We start from the raw sequence: 16,482 nt of genomic DNA, 5'->3' as shown, positions 1-16,482 counted from the left end.
GAGGCCATTTATTCGACACATACGCGTTTGTTTGCCGTGGAACTTTTCCAAAACCTATTAATTTTTCAGAATTTAGCAATTTATAACAAAAAGAGCGAAATTTTGGAAAAAAGCCTACTTTCGAAAATCGCAAAAACAAGCAAGGCTATAGCCTTGCTTTTTTGAAAGGCGAAAATTTGAAATTTTTGAGATAATGATTTCAAATGATCAGAAAAAATAAGATAATCACTACAAACCTAGTCTCACGTTTTATAAATGCGTATTTGCCGAGATATTGCTAAAAAAGTTGCGCGATGATGCGATTTTAGTGGGGGAAACAGAAAGCGAAATGAAACATGCGCATTTGATAATAAAGAATAGAATTACATTTCATTATAATTTATATATAATTTGCATCTTATATCCTCCAAGAAATGTTGCTGATTCTAATAGCATTTGTACCTGAAATTCATTTTTGTAGTACAGAAATCCTTAAATTAAAAAAAATTTATTTACGCAATTTCATTTATTGTGGATGATACAGAAATAACAATTAATTAAACTGAAAAGAATTAATTACTGATATCATGTTATATTGCATTATTTCTCTCTATAAGTGATGCCCATGAAAACGACAATTTTGTTAAGTATCTTATTAAATAAACAATTGAGTATTATGGATAGCTTCTGTACATTATTATTGTACAATACTGTTTGCTAATATGCGGAAGCAATTTATTAATACATTGCACTTACCTCGAGGCACGCCTTTTGTTTTACTTAACTTATATGTAAATCTGTGGAAAGATTTGAATAAATACCAAGAATGTTTGCGTTAATTTGTCATTAAATGTGAGTTTATTTCATTTTCACATTTCGAATTTGATTATTTTAAGAAAATACAACATTTGAAGTTCATTTGCATAAGGGTCTTTTCATTATGACGAACTAAGCTAAATCAGAATCAAAGAACAACGTTCTTGGTATCATTGAGATGCCCAATGAATAATGAAGATCATGAACAGCATAGAATTCAATGAAATGATTATTTGTTGGATGACAGAAAACTGAACGAAGGCATACAATAGACTCTCGGGTATTAATAAATATTAACAGCCATTGCTTGACATATGCCTTTCTCCTGGTCGTTTACATGATATGAACAATAGGTTTCTAATAAATGGTTAATTTTATGGTCATGTCTTACCGTTCTGAAGCACCTTTCACCAATTTTTTTGATATGTGCTGCAGATGGAGGAATATCGAGTTGCCCAAAACAATGAAATGTTGTTAGTGTATTGTAGATATAATGAAATATTGTAGATGATATTGAAAGGTAGAATTGAACAGGCTTCTTGACTGATCTTCTTTACTCTGATATGCTAAATATCTATGGAGATGTCTTTCTGAAAAGTAGTCCAAATTCAAAGATTACAATATTACAAACAGTGTCTTTGTTCGATTGAGCTTATTTTTGCTCAATAATTGAGACATACATTTGCTGAAGAACTTTTGTAATTGTGTTATGTTATTGTGTTTTGAATGAATCTTTCTCTAACTGTTGTTGCTGTTGTATTCTTTACTAATTTTGTTCTATCGCCGCCTTGTTTCTGCGTCGTTGTATTGCATGCACATCTTTCGACGAATGCAGAACAGATGTAGGTGATGAAGACGATGATGAATCGATCGTTGTCCCCACGTTCTCTGTTGTGTCATCTTGGTTGTGATCGTTTATGCACGTGGTCACTGGCACCGTTATCATCTGCAGATTGGCAACAACGTCCACTGAGATGAGTATTCGGATTGTGGTGATCGCGTCATGGACGATGCTAGTAGCTATTGTCTGTGTCGTTAATCTGAAACATTTCCTGACGCCGATAACAGTAATGAGGAGAAAATGATAAAATAGCAACAGTATGTTTCAGTTGAAGAACATGTTCACTGGGCATGGTCAAAGCAGTTGCGCTGACAGAAAGTCTAATGAGTGGATAATGGTTGCTTACGTTACTGTGCTACAGACTGACGATACATGTCCACTGGTATCTTGAAGTGATGATTATGATGAATCTATGAAACCAATGCATCTTCCCTGAATAGGAGTCTCCTCATCATTGACGTCCTCTTATTCTTTTTGTCCTCTTTTTCAAGAAGTAAAAATAATATAAACATTATAAACATATCTGCTTTGTGGACGCTCGGTCATCTGACTTTCCAGTAGAAACGCCGTATTGTTCAGCCAACACCAATCTTCAGCCTGCAACTGCATCAAATGAAACTCGCTGAGTGAACGTTTTCAAGCGCTGCTGTTAGCTAAGCTTTGTGTCTTCCAAGCAAACACAAAGCGCTCTGTTACTGATAATAGTAGTGTTTGAAGAAAAATTGATTTATATATATAATTCAGGAAAATCCGTCACGTAGCGTTAGCAAACATAATCTAAGTGCACTGAACTTCAACAGTGGATTACCTTAATTTTCAGAGAATAACTTTTAATATCAGTCATATGAACAATGGGATTTGAAAAAATTAAAATCACTATTATGCTCACTTATGTAAACTATCAAAACATCTCACAAGTATCACTCATTAGTGATGGACTAATTAATGAAATTATTGAACAATTAAAAAAGAAATTCCTGGTAAACTGCACGTTAACTCAGGCTGGTCATTTGAAAAATTAATACTAAAATGCTCATAGAACGTATTTTTCAACGAGAAATTTGAGTAAAATTGAATACCTCCTGCTATTAGTGCAACAACAGTCATCAGCTTGTATTGCTACATCTAAAAATCTGCATTAAATCAATATTGAAAAGGGAAAAATAAAATTTCATTTAATAGAAATGATAGATAGCAAGATAAAGAAAAGAGAAGGAGAAGAAAGAAAATGTATTCTTCTGTGAACTATTAGTTTTTGATGATGTTCCTTCAGCACCAATCTTCTTGCTCAGAATCGGACAGCGGAATATGACCCGGCTGAGAATGGACCACACTGTGACAGCGATGCTCATCAGCGTTAGGTCCATTCGATCTCGTGCAATAAAGGCGTTGTTGATTGGGCTCTTTCAAAGCAGGCTGACAATGCCCAGCTGTTTTGTAGCCGCTCAGTTTGTACGTAGCACCACTTGATTGAGACGACCTCACCTGTTCACCGGATGATGTTGGATTGCCGGCAAAGATGTACGAGTTGTCAGGACTTATTTGACAATAGCTCGCATAGGAGGACGTGTTGACGTTTTGCTGCGCAGGGCAGCTAACATTTACAAAACTAGCGTCAGAAGAAGATGAGGAGGAGGAAAAAAAAGCCGGATCTGGTGACACTGTCAATGGTGACATCAGATTTGAGTCGAACACGGTTTGCTTTGCGCTTCGGGCGGAATAATTGCATGATTCATCATCAGAAAGTTGCAAAAATTCAGCATAATTTTCCACCTCTCTGTGAGGTCGAATTGCGCTCGTGCAGAAAGTGCGAGCCGTTTTAGCGGCTAATCGTTTTCTTTTGCCAACACACTGCTGCAATTCTGGTGAGGACTTGAACATCGGGTGTGCTTTCAGGTGGCTAACTTCAGAAAATTTGTTCGTCACTGGATTTTCCCAAACCATCGGCAATTGTTGGTGAAAATAGCACGCAGGTGACGGAATCTTTTCGACAAATGCTGGTGAAAATGAATGGCCCAGCACTGGGGACAGCTGATTGAAGAGTACATTGCTAGCTGACTCACGATGGCTCTTCGCATCAGCTAAACCTGTCACGTAATAATGATCAAGGTTGGCTCTCTCAGACAAAGCTTCATCTAAACAATTGCATTGAAATAATACATTTTTCACCACTGAATATCATCATACTTTTAGAATCAGTGCAGCGCTGCATTCTCTGCCTTGCGTAATTGTGCCATTCTTGAGCAGACGCAAAACTGTCCACACGGTCATCTTCTTGCTGACGTCTGAGCACTTTTCTTCGATGCTCAACTCGCTCATTATTGTACTCATCTTGAGGCACATAAATACTCTGCATCTGAAACAAATACAAAAATACCACTACTTACACTAGAAAAAATGGTGCTTCTCTTTTTCTTTTTTCTAATTAACAAACTTGAATAAAATAGATAGCAATTAAATCTCAAATCATTGTTAAATATGCTTATTTGAACAGTGTTCGACATACCTGTGAATTCATTTCATCGTGCGTTTGCCATTTTCCAGGGATATCGAAAATTCTCGGTTGCTCTGCAGTTGGAAGCATTCGCCGTTGATGCTCAAAGCCATACCTTTATTTCAATATTCAATAATAAATGCCATATTTTTGAGGACAAGGAGTTCAATGTTGTATGTACATTAACATCAAGAAAGTTCGCTTACACTCACTGTACAGTGAACATATTATCTATTTTTAATTTATGCTGTGATTCTGGCTGTGATCAGATACGTTAATTATACATAAACATAGAATAAGACTGCAATCATCACCTGATTTCTGAACGTGGAGGTTCACTGTCAGAGAAAAATTCAGTGCAAGAGGAAGGATCAGCTTCGCTGCTGTGAATTTTTTCCTTTTCCTTCAATGCAGCATCAACTAATCGACCAAATAGAAATGTTGATCTCTAAAGTATTTTTCTAATCATTTCTTAATTTACAAATAGTACACTCACAAATGTGCGGTTGATCAGTTTTAACAAATTGAAAGAAAAGAAGCAGTCGTTTACTAATTTGTTATCTTTCATTTTTATCATACTTTTATCACAACGATTCTTTAAAACATTGCATCAAATGCAAATAATAAATTTTATCCATTACTGATAACACGTATCATTAAATCAATTCACATTTAATTGCTGCACCCGTTCACAAAAATTTTATTAAACAATATAAGCATAATTAAAATTAAAAAATAGTAAATAAATAAAAAAAGTTAAATTGTTAAATAATTAAAAGGCAACTTACATCAGGCACCCGACCACACCTTTTTGACCGAAAGTTTTCAAGAAGAAGTAAACCAGCATAAATTTTCCCCACCGTCAGCTTTTTATTGCAAAGCTCTGAAATAATCGATCATTTTGAGAGTGCAGTTGCATGATGATCTAGTTTTACTTGAATTTGGTGGCACTGCTAAATCAGTCAAATTTTTCTTAGCGTGAATAGGCCATAGCTTTTTCAATGTTTTCCTCAGCTCCATATCAGCTCGATCCATTTCATCAGCTGCATCGGCAAATTATTAAAATACTACCAATTAAGTAGACAATTAATTACCAGAACGCATCTTGATGCTCAGAGATTCACGAATTAAAGCAAACAGAGTTGTAGTAAATTGAACAGTACCATCTTCGTCTACGGGCATGTTCATGCGGATCAAATGCTAAGTAAAAAATGCATAGACTTTCATTGATTTCAACGCATTCAAGATAAAAAATTGTTATACTTTATACGCCAGACGGTATGGACATTTGCGACCAAATCCCACCGGTGGAGGAATATTGCGCAACATTTCATACATGTCTGTATAATGAATACGGCCACTAAATATTACAAAAATAAAACAATACTAATAATAGGATAATTGTTAAACATTTCTGAATGAAAACTTTACGTTGCTTCAGGATCATATTCTGCCCATACTCTGACAAATTCATCCAAATGATGCGGGCCCAGAATACTTGAATCCCGTGTTAAGTAGTCAAAGTTATCCATTATGACAGCAACAAACAAATTTAACATCTAAACAAAGAACAATTGAAACAGTTGATCAATAAAACTCTAAACATAAGCACTACCAGGAAAGATGAAAGAAATACAAAAGATGTGAAATAGACATATGCAAAATTAGTTCCGCATTCATTGTTTAACTTTCCTGTTCTTGGATCGCATTTTCTGTTAGCAATACAGGCTAAAGTTACTTCTTGCCATGCTTCACCAGTGGCGCATCTGTAAAAAAATCACATTATCCAAAATGCTAGTATATAAACAATACGCGTTGTCATTTTTCATATATTTCAAATAAGAATATTGATTTTTCAGTAATAATTTCTTTGACAATAGTGCTGCATTAAGAAAGAACATCAAATAATAAATTGAGTAACGTCAGAAGCGAAATAAAAGTTATAAAAAAACTGAAATAAATATACAATCAAGATTAATGCAATTTCAATATAGTTCTCAAGAAAAATAATATTCATAAATATTAAAAAAACAAACAGACAAACAAAGCAGTCTACTGAAATTTGTGAATTATTTCACACCGCTGTTGGTTTTGAATTGCTTGAAGGCCTAATTTGAAATTCATCCAAGTTCAAAAGCAATACTGTTTTAACATACCTGAATAATAAGATAATGGAGTTAAAAAATGTCTGAAAGTTGTTGTGACGATTGATTTCAGTGTCACCATTCAATTCAATGTTTCCAAAAACCTAAAATTAAGCTATTTATAAAACTTATACGCTCGTGCGGCAATTTATTTCACTTCACCTGCATTCCAACAATAGCATATATAAAAAAAAGCATACCGATCAAAAGACATACATATGGCAGAGCCTAAAATAATAGAATGAACAAAATAATACGGAATATATAAAAGCAATATGAATCACCTTGAAAGACTGAACAAATGTCCATAACAAGATGCGAATTGTATATCCTTGACGCAGCAGTTTTATTAATCTTGCTGCTCGAAATAGACGCAAAAATCCCAAACTAACAAAATTTCCCCCAAATTCTGTAACTAATGCATCAGTTATGCTACCAATCACAGTAATGAAATCAAATATATTCCATCCATCTTTAAAATAATTCTAAATTAAAACAAACAAATAATTAATGCATCGAATTCTGTATAGTAATAACATGAAACAATCCAAATTGATTGATTCAAAATACTTTAGAGTAAATTTTTCACTCGAACTAATGCGTTATGTCATTATGAATGTATTAAATTTATAATATAATAATACTTTTAAAAAAAGAAACTGTAATTGAAATATATTAAAAGAGACTCACTCGCACACCAAATGCCAAAATTTTCAAAATCGCTTCTACTGTAAAAACAGCGGTAAGGGTGGAATTGAGATACCGTAAGACAGCTCGATAAGCGGGTGGCTCTTGGTAGTACTAAAATTGAATAATATTTCAAAACATAAAAGGTCAAAAATGTAAACAAATGCATTTAAAATTATTAATTCAATCGTCAATTCTATATATATATATGCATAATTTGAACAAAAAAAAAACAAAATAAAGCTTACACTCATCATTAGGATGATTGTATTCAAGCAAATCATAGCCATAATAAAGTATTCAAAAGGGGTTGAAACAACCATTTTCCAAATATGATATTTAATAGAGTCTTTGTCCTCGGGAATGTAACGACAAACGGGACGTGCGTTCAATGCAAAATCAATGCACTGTTTCTAAAAAAGAAGATATTTCTAACTGATAGCCGCTGTTTTGGTCGTTCATCACTTGATTCTTGTCCAAATCGCCTTCAGCTAGCTCTGCTTCACCTTGTTCTTGGAAGGTAATAATAATTAAAGCAACAAATATGTTAACAAAAAAGAATGGGAACACAATAAAGTAGACCACGTAAAACAGAGCCACTTCAATATGGTTAAACGGTATTGGACCCTGATTTTCTTCAGTAGCATCAATAGACGCTTGTCGGATTCTTTAAAAAAGAAATCAATGTCTAAATATACTTGTACAAATAAATTTTCATCCCAAAAACGATACCCAGGCCAGCCTTCTCCAGTGGTGACAGTAAACAGTGTAAGCATTGCGTGAATTGTATTGTCGTAATTCAATGCAAACGATGTCCATTCACGTTGCACTACTTGAGGTGGGCTACCTTGCTTATCATAGTGAAAAAAATAACCTCTGAAATGAAATGAATATATATATATATATATAGAACATTTTGCATTATTTTTAATTTCATTTATTAATTAAATCTGGAAAAATATTAAACAGTTCATACTGGCAGTCTTGTTCAAAACGTTTCGTTCTGTCTGTACAATAGAAAAATTTTCCTTTGAACAATTGTACAGCAATAACGGCAAAAATGAATTGGAACAAAATGAACACAATTAAAATATTGAACACATTCTTCAAAGAGTTGACCACACAATCAAAGACGGCCTGAAAAAAACAGATTGAAATATTTTAAAAAGAATTACAAAAAACAACAATACAAGCAATTCACCTTCAATTTGGGAATCCTTTTGATAGTTTTCAATGGACGAAGTACACGCAGTACGCGAAGTGATTTAATTGTGCTCAAATTTTTTCCAGCTTTCGTGCTGTCTCTGCATAAAAAGCATTTTCATAAATTTTACACTTCAGTTGAAGATTTTCTTTTCAAATATAACATTTTAATTTAAAAAAATCATCCATAAAATCACAACAGAACTTACACAAACGCAAATCCAACCAAAGCGCATATGACAACAGTGGCGTCCATGATGTTCCACAAGTCTCGGCAATACGAGCCTGGATGAATAATAACTCCCATATCAATTACCTGAAAATTTAACTAATTGAAACAATGAAAGTTCATTTCCATCCTCCGAAAGCACCTTTAAAATCATTTCTATTGTAAAAACAGCTGTAAATGCATAATCTAAATAATTCAAGTATTTATTGCGTGGATTTGATTCGTCAACAGGATCTTCAGCCGCCAAACTAATGCTACTCAAACAGATAACCACCATTATGGCCATTTCAAAATATTTCGTACAAACAATTTTGTGGACGAAAATTCGAAATCTGAAAATTAAAAGAATCACAATTTTTACAAACTGATTACTACTTTCGCTAAGATTTCCAATTTCCTTCCATAAAGTAAATTAATAATAATAATATACTATGAACAGTAGTAAATAAGTGCAAATATGTCTGCCTTTTATTGTTAATTTTCCATTTCACATTTCAGTTAATGAAGATGAAAAACCAACGCCAAAAAAACTGAACATACCGATTTTTTGGTGAAAAAATGAATAATGAGCTGTAAGGTACAATTTCTCGATGTCCACCGAAAGCGCAGTTGCTGTCTGATTCATCGATCGAATTTACATAGCACAGAGGGGCTGAAGTTACTGTTTTATTTTCTAAATAAACATAATTATATATATACATATATTTTTTTTCAATACAATTTTCACCTTGGATGTTTAAGGCATTCTTTACATCACAAACCCTAAATATACAGAATTTTTTTAAATGATATGGTTTAATTTTAAAATTGTTTTTACGCATCGCAGGCATCTGTCAATTTTGCTTGTCCATTTTGCGACAAATTTTCAATCATTTTTGGTCCCTTTTCATATTCACATTCATCATTCTAAAAATTGTACAATATACGATCCAGAGTAAGCCATAAAAGTATATTTTCACAATTTTCAGAAGCAAAGGTAAATTCAAAAATACCCTGCATATAAAATATTACCTTTATATCAGCTGAAGAGTACGTGGATTGAACTTCTTGTTCGTGCGCTTCTTCAGCAGCAGTAAGCTCTTGAGCATTTGCTAGATTATCAACTGCAATGGCTAAGAAAACATTGAGCAGTGTATCTGAAAGAAATCATGATAAAATGCATCATAAATCATAATAGCAGCAAAATTACAATTTCCGAAAAGGACGAGAATAATGAAATAAATGGAATATATCATTCCGCCACCGTAAATACCATTCTGAGATTCTATGGCAAGGTACATCACTTCGTTCCAATCTTCTCCAGTCAAAATTTGAAACACTGTTATTAATGCAACAGGGAATGTGTCAAAATGAGTTGATGGGCGTCCTTCAGGAAAATTGAATCTACATTAAAAACACCATTTATGATCATAAAATAAAATAAAATAAAAAGAACAAAAATCGTATACAATAAAATAAATACAATAATATGCTACTTACTCTCCACCGAACAACTGCATCCCAAGAAGAGCGAATATGAGAATAAACAAGAACAAAAGAAACAACAATGAAATAATGCTTCGCATAGAATTCATCAAAGAAACGACCAGATTGCGCAAGCTTGTCCAATATCTATAATTGATAAAATATTGCTTGTTTCGAGATGAAATATTTTTTAATTTTGACAGGCACTCGACGGTCTTCTTTAAAATTCATCTATTTATGCTCACTTTGTAACTTTAAAAATGCGAAGTAATCGTAATGCTCGAAGTACTGAAATTCCAAAAGAACCACCTTTTAATTCTTCCCAGATAACTTCAAAAAGACTGCCAGTTATAACCTAGAATTGAAATATAAATAAAGCTGTAAAATATTGAATATTAAAATGATACTTACGACAAAATCAAAAATGTTAAACGAAGACTGAAAATATGTACCAATCCCTAGACCGAACATTTTGAACAGCATCTCAAAAAGAAATATACCAAGGAACGTCCATTCTGCGTAATCTTAAAAAAATCAATGAAATGAAGCACATGACTGCTGTTTGTTGATGCATTACAAAGAAATTCGTCGAGCCACTGTGGTTGCCCATAATGTTCAATAGACACGCAAACAGTGTTCAAGAAAACCAGCGTTATCACCAACCAGTAAAAAAACTGTGTTTTCACAAAACGCCGCACGAAAACTCTAAAATTTTAAATTATTTATTATCAGAACATTTGAAAAAATATGAGCTTAATTTAAACCTTAGTCTTCTAACAACAAGCCAACATTTTCCAGTTTGTGAGAGATCTTTTGTTCCTAGAAAAATCAAATTTTATTACAGTTTACTATACTAAAGTTTAGTTTATTATATACTAAAACAGTCATAATTTACCAAGCTTGTAAAACCGTTGAAACTGACAATTAAATAAAACTGACCAATTTGCTCATTGTATTCCATAAATATCACTCACTATACAGTCAGTAAATAGCACGATTATAAATTACATTAAACATATTTTCTCACTTATATCCATTTCAATTTTTGAGGTCGTCCAGTGAATAAATTTGAAGCTAAATAGCTTCATTGTAAATATGAACTATGTTTAAAGCAAAACACAAAATTCTCTCTCATATCTATGCATAAAGGGAAATTGGAAAACGAATCACATTTTCTTTATAAATAATAATAATAATAATAATTGTTTGATATCATCACTGATTTATTTCTAAGAAAAGCAATAATAATAATAATGCATCGCAATCAATCATTTGTTCTGTTCTACCTTTCAACATTCTAAGTGAACTTTTTAAGCTTAGCTAAAAATACTAATCATAAATACTTTTCATCACATCAATAATTAGTAACTGCAGCTTTAAATTAAATATAATTAATATATACATACATTTATTTATTTATTTATTTATTTATTTATATTTGTTTAATCTAAACTTTAAAACACAAATTTCCATCAATATTCAAATCACTTAACGACGCGTTCGTTAATTCCTATACTTTTATTGAAATATATTTTTTCTGAAAAATGAAATTTAAAAGTTTTCTCGAAGTGCAATCGTATTTGGAAAAATTGATTTAAGCTTGCTGAAACTGTGGAAAATATACCCAACGATGTGAAAAGCTCGATTCGATTGATTTGGAAAACTCATTTAATTAAACCATTTCTGCGCCCATCAAAATCAATCACTTCAACAAGCCATCAGGCTTCAATGAAAGCAAGAGCCACAAGCGCAATAGTTTCAAAAGTGTGCATAAAGGAAGAGAAGTTCATCAACAGTGAAAAGAAAATGAAAAAGAAAACGAAAATCATTGGCACAAAGTTCAAACTTTTGAAATATTCATGCTAAAGTTGAAAGCAATAAAAAATCTTCCAAAAATCATTATTGTTTAAGCGTTACACAAGCAGAAATTATTACTATTCATTTTAAATGGTCTATTCTTTATTTACAATTCAACTGATGTTGAGCTGTACGTTGTTTACTTCACCAGAATAATGAACTAGATGCGATTGAAATTAAGAATAGAAGCTTGGTATTGATTTTAAAGTGCCGAGTTTGACTCACAAATTCAAACAATAATTTACAATAAATTAAATGCTACAACTTAAATGTGCATGATAAAACTATGATGCTGACAATCATTTCATAAGCACACGCTTTGAACATGTGACTTGAGCTGTGAACAAAATCACCCTCTTTTAAAACAATGCTATTTAACTGCTAAATTTCATTAACATTGATTTTACAGTAATATTACTTTTACTTGAAAGATTTTTTTCATAGTCAGGAAAAATTCTAACGATACATTCACTATAATATCAGCTGGATTATTATCTGTGGATTTAAATATTCACAGATACAGATCCAAAATATATCAAATGCTTTGCTAATGTGCTTACTGAACTCCACATCCAAATCTTCTTCTAGGTCATCTTCTGTTTCTGTTGACTGCTGGACGAGATGCTTCAACTGTTTGCTTACAGCAAGATGACGAGCTGAAACAGGATTTTGAAGTTTTCTGCTTTGTCATATTAGCATTGGCACGAATTCATTGGTATTTTTTAACTGCACTGAATCAGTCATTCGCAGACTAAAATAATCTTACACTTCCATCAGCAACTGCCACTACGTGCATCCCAATGTGATATTACTTCACCAAGCAAGTAACACAACCAATATTTTTTTGCAATGCAAAATTCATGCAAATCTTGAAGAACAAAAATTGCTTGCTTGGAAATTTTCAGCATTCTCAGCAATGTCAGCAATATAAATGTTGAATGCATTTCTGCACTTCAAACACGAGCCATCAAACCATAAAAAAATCACCAATCATCGTTTCTCCACTAACACAGGTCACATTCCAATGGAAAAAATAAGTTTTTTTTCACGTTGAAAAGTTTTTCTTGCACAATTATACTTCAAATGTTATTTTTTGATTGATATCTAGCTAAGCGAAGATTACTCGTGATATTTATAAACATACCCTCTGAAATAACTGATTGATAAAAAAAGAATTTCCATGCATTAAAGCATTTAAACTATCTCCTTCAGCTGAGCTACTGAAACAAAACTGCATGAAACATTCAACTCCAAAGCAATACTCAAATTGTTCAAATTAAATATTGTCAAGTTACGTTTAAAATTCTCAAGGAATGCTTTAAATTAATAATGTACAATAAAACTGATAAGAATCACAAAGAAAAATTGTACCAAGAATGCAAATGCAAAAAAATGAAAAAAACACAGAGTTAAGCAAAATGAAAATCTGCATGCTGCATGTATTCGAATCTTAAAACCACAGCAGTGGAAGAAGTAGGAATATTTAATAATTCATTCGCCTTTTCAATTTTATGTTAATAGCTTTGAATTTTGCTTTAAATTCAATGCTGATCATTTTATCAGAAATCTTAAACAAACTGTTCTTATGTACAATAACTTCCCACCTTAGCTGATAAGTTTAACTGGTACCAATTTATCAGTGAATGCAGATACCTTGTGCATGTGCGAAACCAAATACTAGTGCAAATTATAAAAAGCAATTAACACCATCACGATTGAGGGCATTGATTTCAACAAATTTGCCACTGCTTATTTATTGGCATTTTTGGAAATTACTGAACGAGCCATTCTGCAATTGTTAATGAAATTTAATTTTCCAGAAAAAATTTATCAAATGTTCTAGGTGACAAGAACAGAATGTAGAACAAAAATACTGATTCTTGGAAAACTAAAATACAGTACTTTGAAAGTTTGAAATGAGATATTTGAAAATTTCATTCACATCGCATGCAGTGTTCTGAAAATTTAAAGTAAATATTTATTTTCAAATTCATTGATATTCATAAATGGATTATTATCTTATTGCAACACCTCTAATAAACGCTCGAAAATCTCTTTTCCAAAATTGACAAACATTCATTCCTAATACAACAATCTGTACAAAATTTTTGTTCAACAGGCAACACTATTTTAACCCAAAAATGAAGCTTATTAATTGCTCATGCATTTTTGAAATAAAAACTTTACACATAATACATAGTTTGAACAAAAATAATATACTTTTCTCTAAAGTTACTAATAATGACAAACAATAATGCTATTATGTAATGTTACAATTACGCAGTGCACATATTGACCAGAGACCATCATTCCCTTCAATGCAAAAATAAAATTAAAAGAAATACTCACATTCTAAAAATCTAAGCTGTTATTTCATATGTCAGCAAAAGTAAAAAAAAATAATGATTACAAACCATGCGAAGTTGATTTAGCTATTTTTGACATATAAATTTGAAAAAGATGTGCAACACATACCTTCCATTATTGCTTTGCGTTCTTCTTCGGTTGTTCGTTCTTCATTGAGAATGACTTCTTCTGCTTTGCAAATCCATTCTAGATAACCGTTCAATTCACGTTCAATATGCTGCTGACGACGAAGTTTAAGAAATTCTCGTCTATTTTCCACCCGTTCACGTTCTTTGGCAAATTCACTAAAAGATGTTAATTTGATATACATATATATATATATGCAGATTTATTTAAACAATATAATATAGCTTTTTTCAGACTATCAATACTCACCCACTCAACACACCGAGCACCAGATTGAGCATAAAAAACGATCCAAGTATAATAAGCGGTATAAAATACAGCCAGTTGAATGTATCACCTTGTGAATCATTGGTCTGAACAATTGTAATGGACACTTTTCATTACATCATAACAGTCATAAATCTTCAAATTTGCACAAACATTTGCATATTTAAGAGTGGATTGATTATTATAATTGAATAAATATTTAAAATTATTCAGAGTTCAAGTTAGCAATACAGCGCTACTTTCATCATTAGAATTTATTACATTTTCAAGTGCTGCTGCTAATAAATTTTTGTATCGTTACTTATTCTTCAATTGACCATTCTTATTACCAGACGAAAGTAATCATCTGATTTATCGATTTACAGTTCTCTGATTAAGATTTCTAATGCCAGCTTTACAGAGCTTTAATAACTGCGTAAGGTAATTGTATTTTCTGGACAGTTATTGAATTAAACGAAGGCAGTTTATGTTGTGAATCAATATTCTTGAGAACAGAATTTTGTTTTTGTAATTTTCAAAAATATGGAAAAACAAAAGATAAGCGCTGAAATAATCAAACAGCGCACGATGTTTAAAAGTTCTTTACATTTCACGCGTAAAACTTAAAATGAACTCACATAGTATTTTTGAATAATCATTTATCATCGACTTTGAAGTTGGTAATTTAGTTTCATTGGAAAAATAAAATAGTATGCTCAGACAAATGCTTATTAATTGCAATTATTGTCTACGTTTAAATCGATATCCTATTTATAAAAATCAAAATCATCCGCAAAACCCTTACGTAGTACATGACATTTGTCCAACCTTCCATTGTTATGCACTGAAACACTGTGAGCATGGCAAATGCAATGTTATCAAAAGATGTGATGCCATAATTGGGACCAATCCATTGTTCTTTGCATGTGGTACCTTCAGGGCAGTGATATGCTCCTGTAGTGGATTTATTCGTACATGGAAAAGGCTTGTTTCCAATTGCTACCGGAATTCCTTAAAAGTTAAAAATAATATACATAATGTAAATCAATTGTGCATATTTAAAAAAAGAAAAAATAAATGCCTTCTTCGTTGTAACAGGTACTGTGAAATGCTCCAGAGTAAAACTCCAAGCCAATGATTGCAAAAATGACGATCGCAAATAAAACTAACAAACCAATCTGCAATAACGGTGCCATGGCACATAGAATTGATTTGAGCACTACTTGCAAGCCTGAAAATGCCTATTTATTATAAAAATTCTCTTGAGACAAGGCAATGTGCTTGTTACTAGGAATTCCAGAGACTAATTTCAATGGACGAAGCACCCTGACAGCTCTAAGTGTTCTTAAATCTACGCCACTAGTTGTAAAAGGCAGCATAGATATCACTCTAAAAATAATATATTGATTTAATTTAGCAAAAGTTTTATTTCACATATATTCATACCCACTCATAACAACTATAAAATCCAAAATATTCCATCCACTTCTCAAATACGAACCTTTATGCATTACAAAGCCAAAGGCAATAATTTTCAGCAAACATTCGATAGTAAATATACCCATAAAATATGGTTCAGTCGCTTCCTGATAAACAAATTCACGTTTTAAAAAGCTAAAATGGCTAATAAATTAAACTTACAAGCTTCAACGACAAAGGCATTTTGTCATTATGTGGGAGGTGTTGGTCCAAGGCGAGAACAATGCAGTTCGCAATAATTGTCATGAGAATGAAATATTCGAATGGCGTGAAAAATGATGTGGTTAAGGAAATTTCTTTTTACATTGTAAATTGAACAACAATAAAACAAAATAACGTGCATTTCATGCAACAAACGCATTGATTTAAATGAAAATTAACCATAACGACATTAAAATATGATTTCAGTTATCATAATTTATCTAAACAAATGATAAAATGCAAAAATGCAAAATGCTTACGCGAAATTCGAATAATGAGAATCTATTTTTTTTTTAATTTATTAGCAATATTAAGAATGAATTTTGTCATTCATTTTAAACCAAATAAG

At 32.0% G+C, this 16,482-nt stretch overlaps 2 protein-coding genes across 2 annotated transcripts; one reads left to right on the top strand and one right to left on the bottom strand.

Annotated features, from left to right (window-relative positions):
* The first annotated feature begins 1,712 nt into the window (after positions 1-1,712).
* On the top strand, positions 1,713-2,449 carry Tsp_10912 (hypothetical protein). The gene is made up of 3 exons (XM_003370255.1): positions 1,713-1,862; positions 1,905-2,018; positions 2,381-2,449. The coding sequence occupies exons 1-3, from the start codon at positions 1,713-1,715 to the stop codon at positions 2,447-2,449; spliced, it is 333 nt and encodes a 110-aa protein (XP_003370303.1).
* Positions 2,450-2,905: 456 nt separating this feature from the next.
* Tsp_10911 (transporter, cation channel family) lies at positions 2,906-16,178 on the bottom strand. Its single transcript, XM_003370254.1, has 34 exons — positions 16,095-16,178; positions 15,900-16,039; positions 15,742-15,842; positions 15,628-15,684; positions 15,259-15,464; positions 14,457-14,560; positions 14,190-14,365; positions 12,275-12,370; positions 10,269-10,381; positions 10,103-10,212; positions 9,873-10,004; positions 9,646-9,776; positions 9,405-9,529; positions 9,211-9,299; positions 8,536-8,725; positions 8,374-8,480; positions 8,163-8,265; positions 7,938-8,098; positions 7,427-7,628; positions 7,210-7,374; positions 6,965-7,075; positions 6,559-6,759; positions 6,437-6,502; positions 6,287-6,378; positions 5,746-5,896; positions 5,562-5,689; positions 5,436-5,490; positions 5,225-5,330; positions 5,066-5,173; positions 4,919-5,013; positions 4,445-4,578; positions 4,143-4,245; positions 3,902-3,992; positions 2,906-3,807 (listed from the first exon to the last, which is right to left on the bottom strand). The coding sequence occupies exons 1-34, from the start codon at positions 16,176-16,178 to the stop codon at positions 2,906-2,908; spliced, it is 4,935 nt and encodes a 1,644-aa protein (XP_003370302.1).
* Between the last annotated feature and the right edge of the window lie 304 nt (positions 16,179-16,482).

This window comes from Trichinella spiralis (genome assembly GCF_000181795.1).
Source record: "Trichinella spiralis strain ISS 195 chromosome Unknown Scfld1085, whole genome shotgun sequence".
NCBI lineage: Eukaryota > Metazoa > Nematoda > Enoplea > Trichinellida > Trichinellidae > Trichinella > Trichinella spiralis.
Note: the sequence above shows the minus strand (reverse complement) of the source record. Positions and strands in the feature narration are given on the sequence as shown.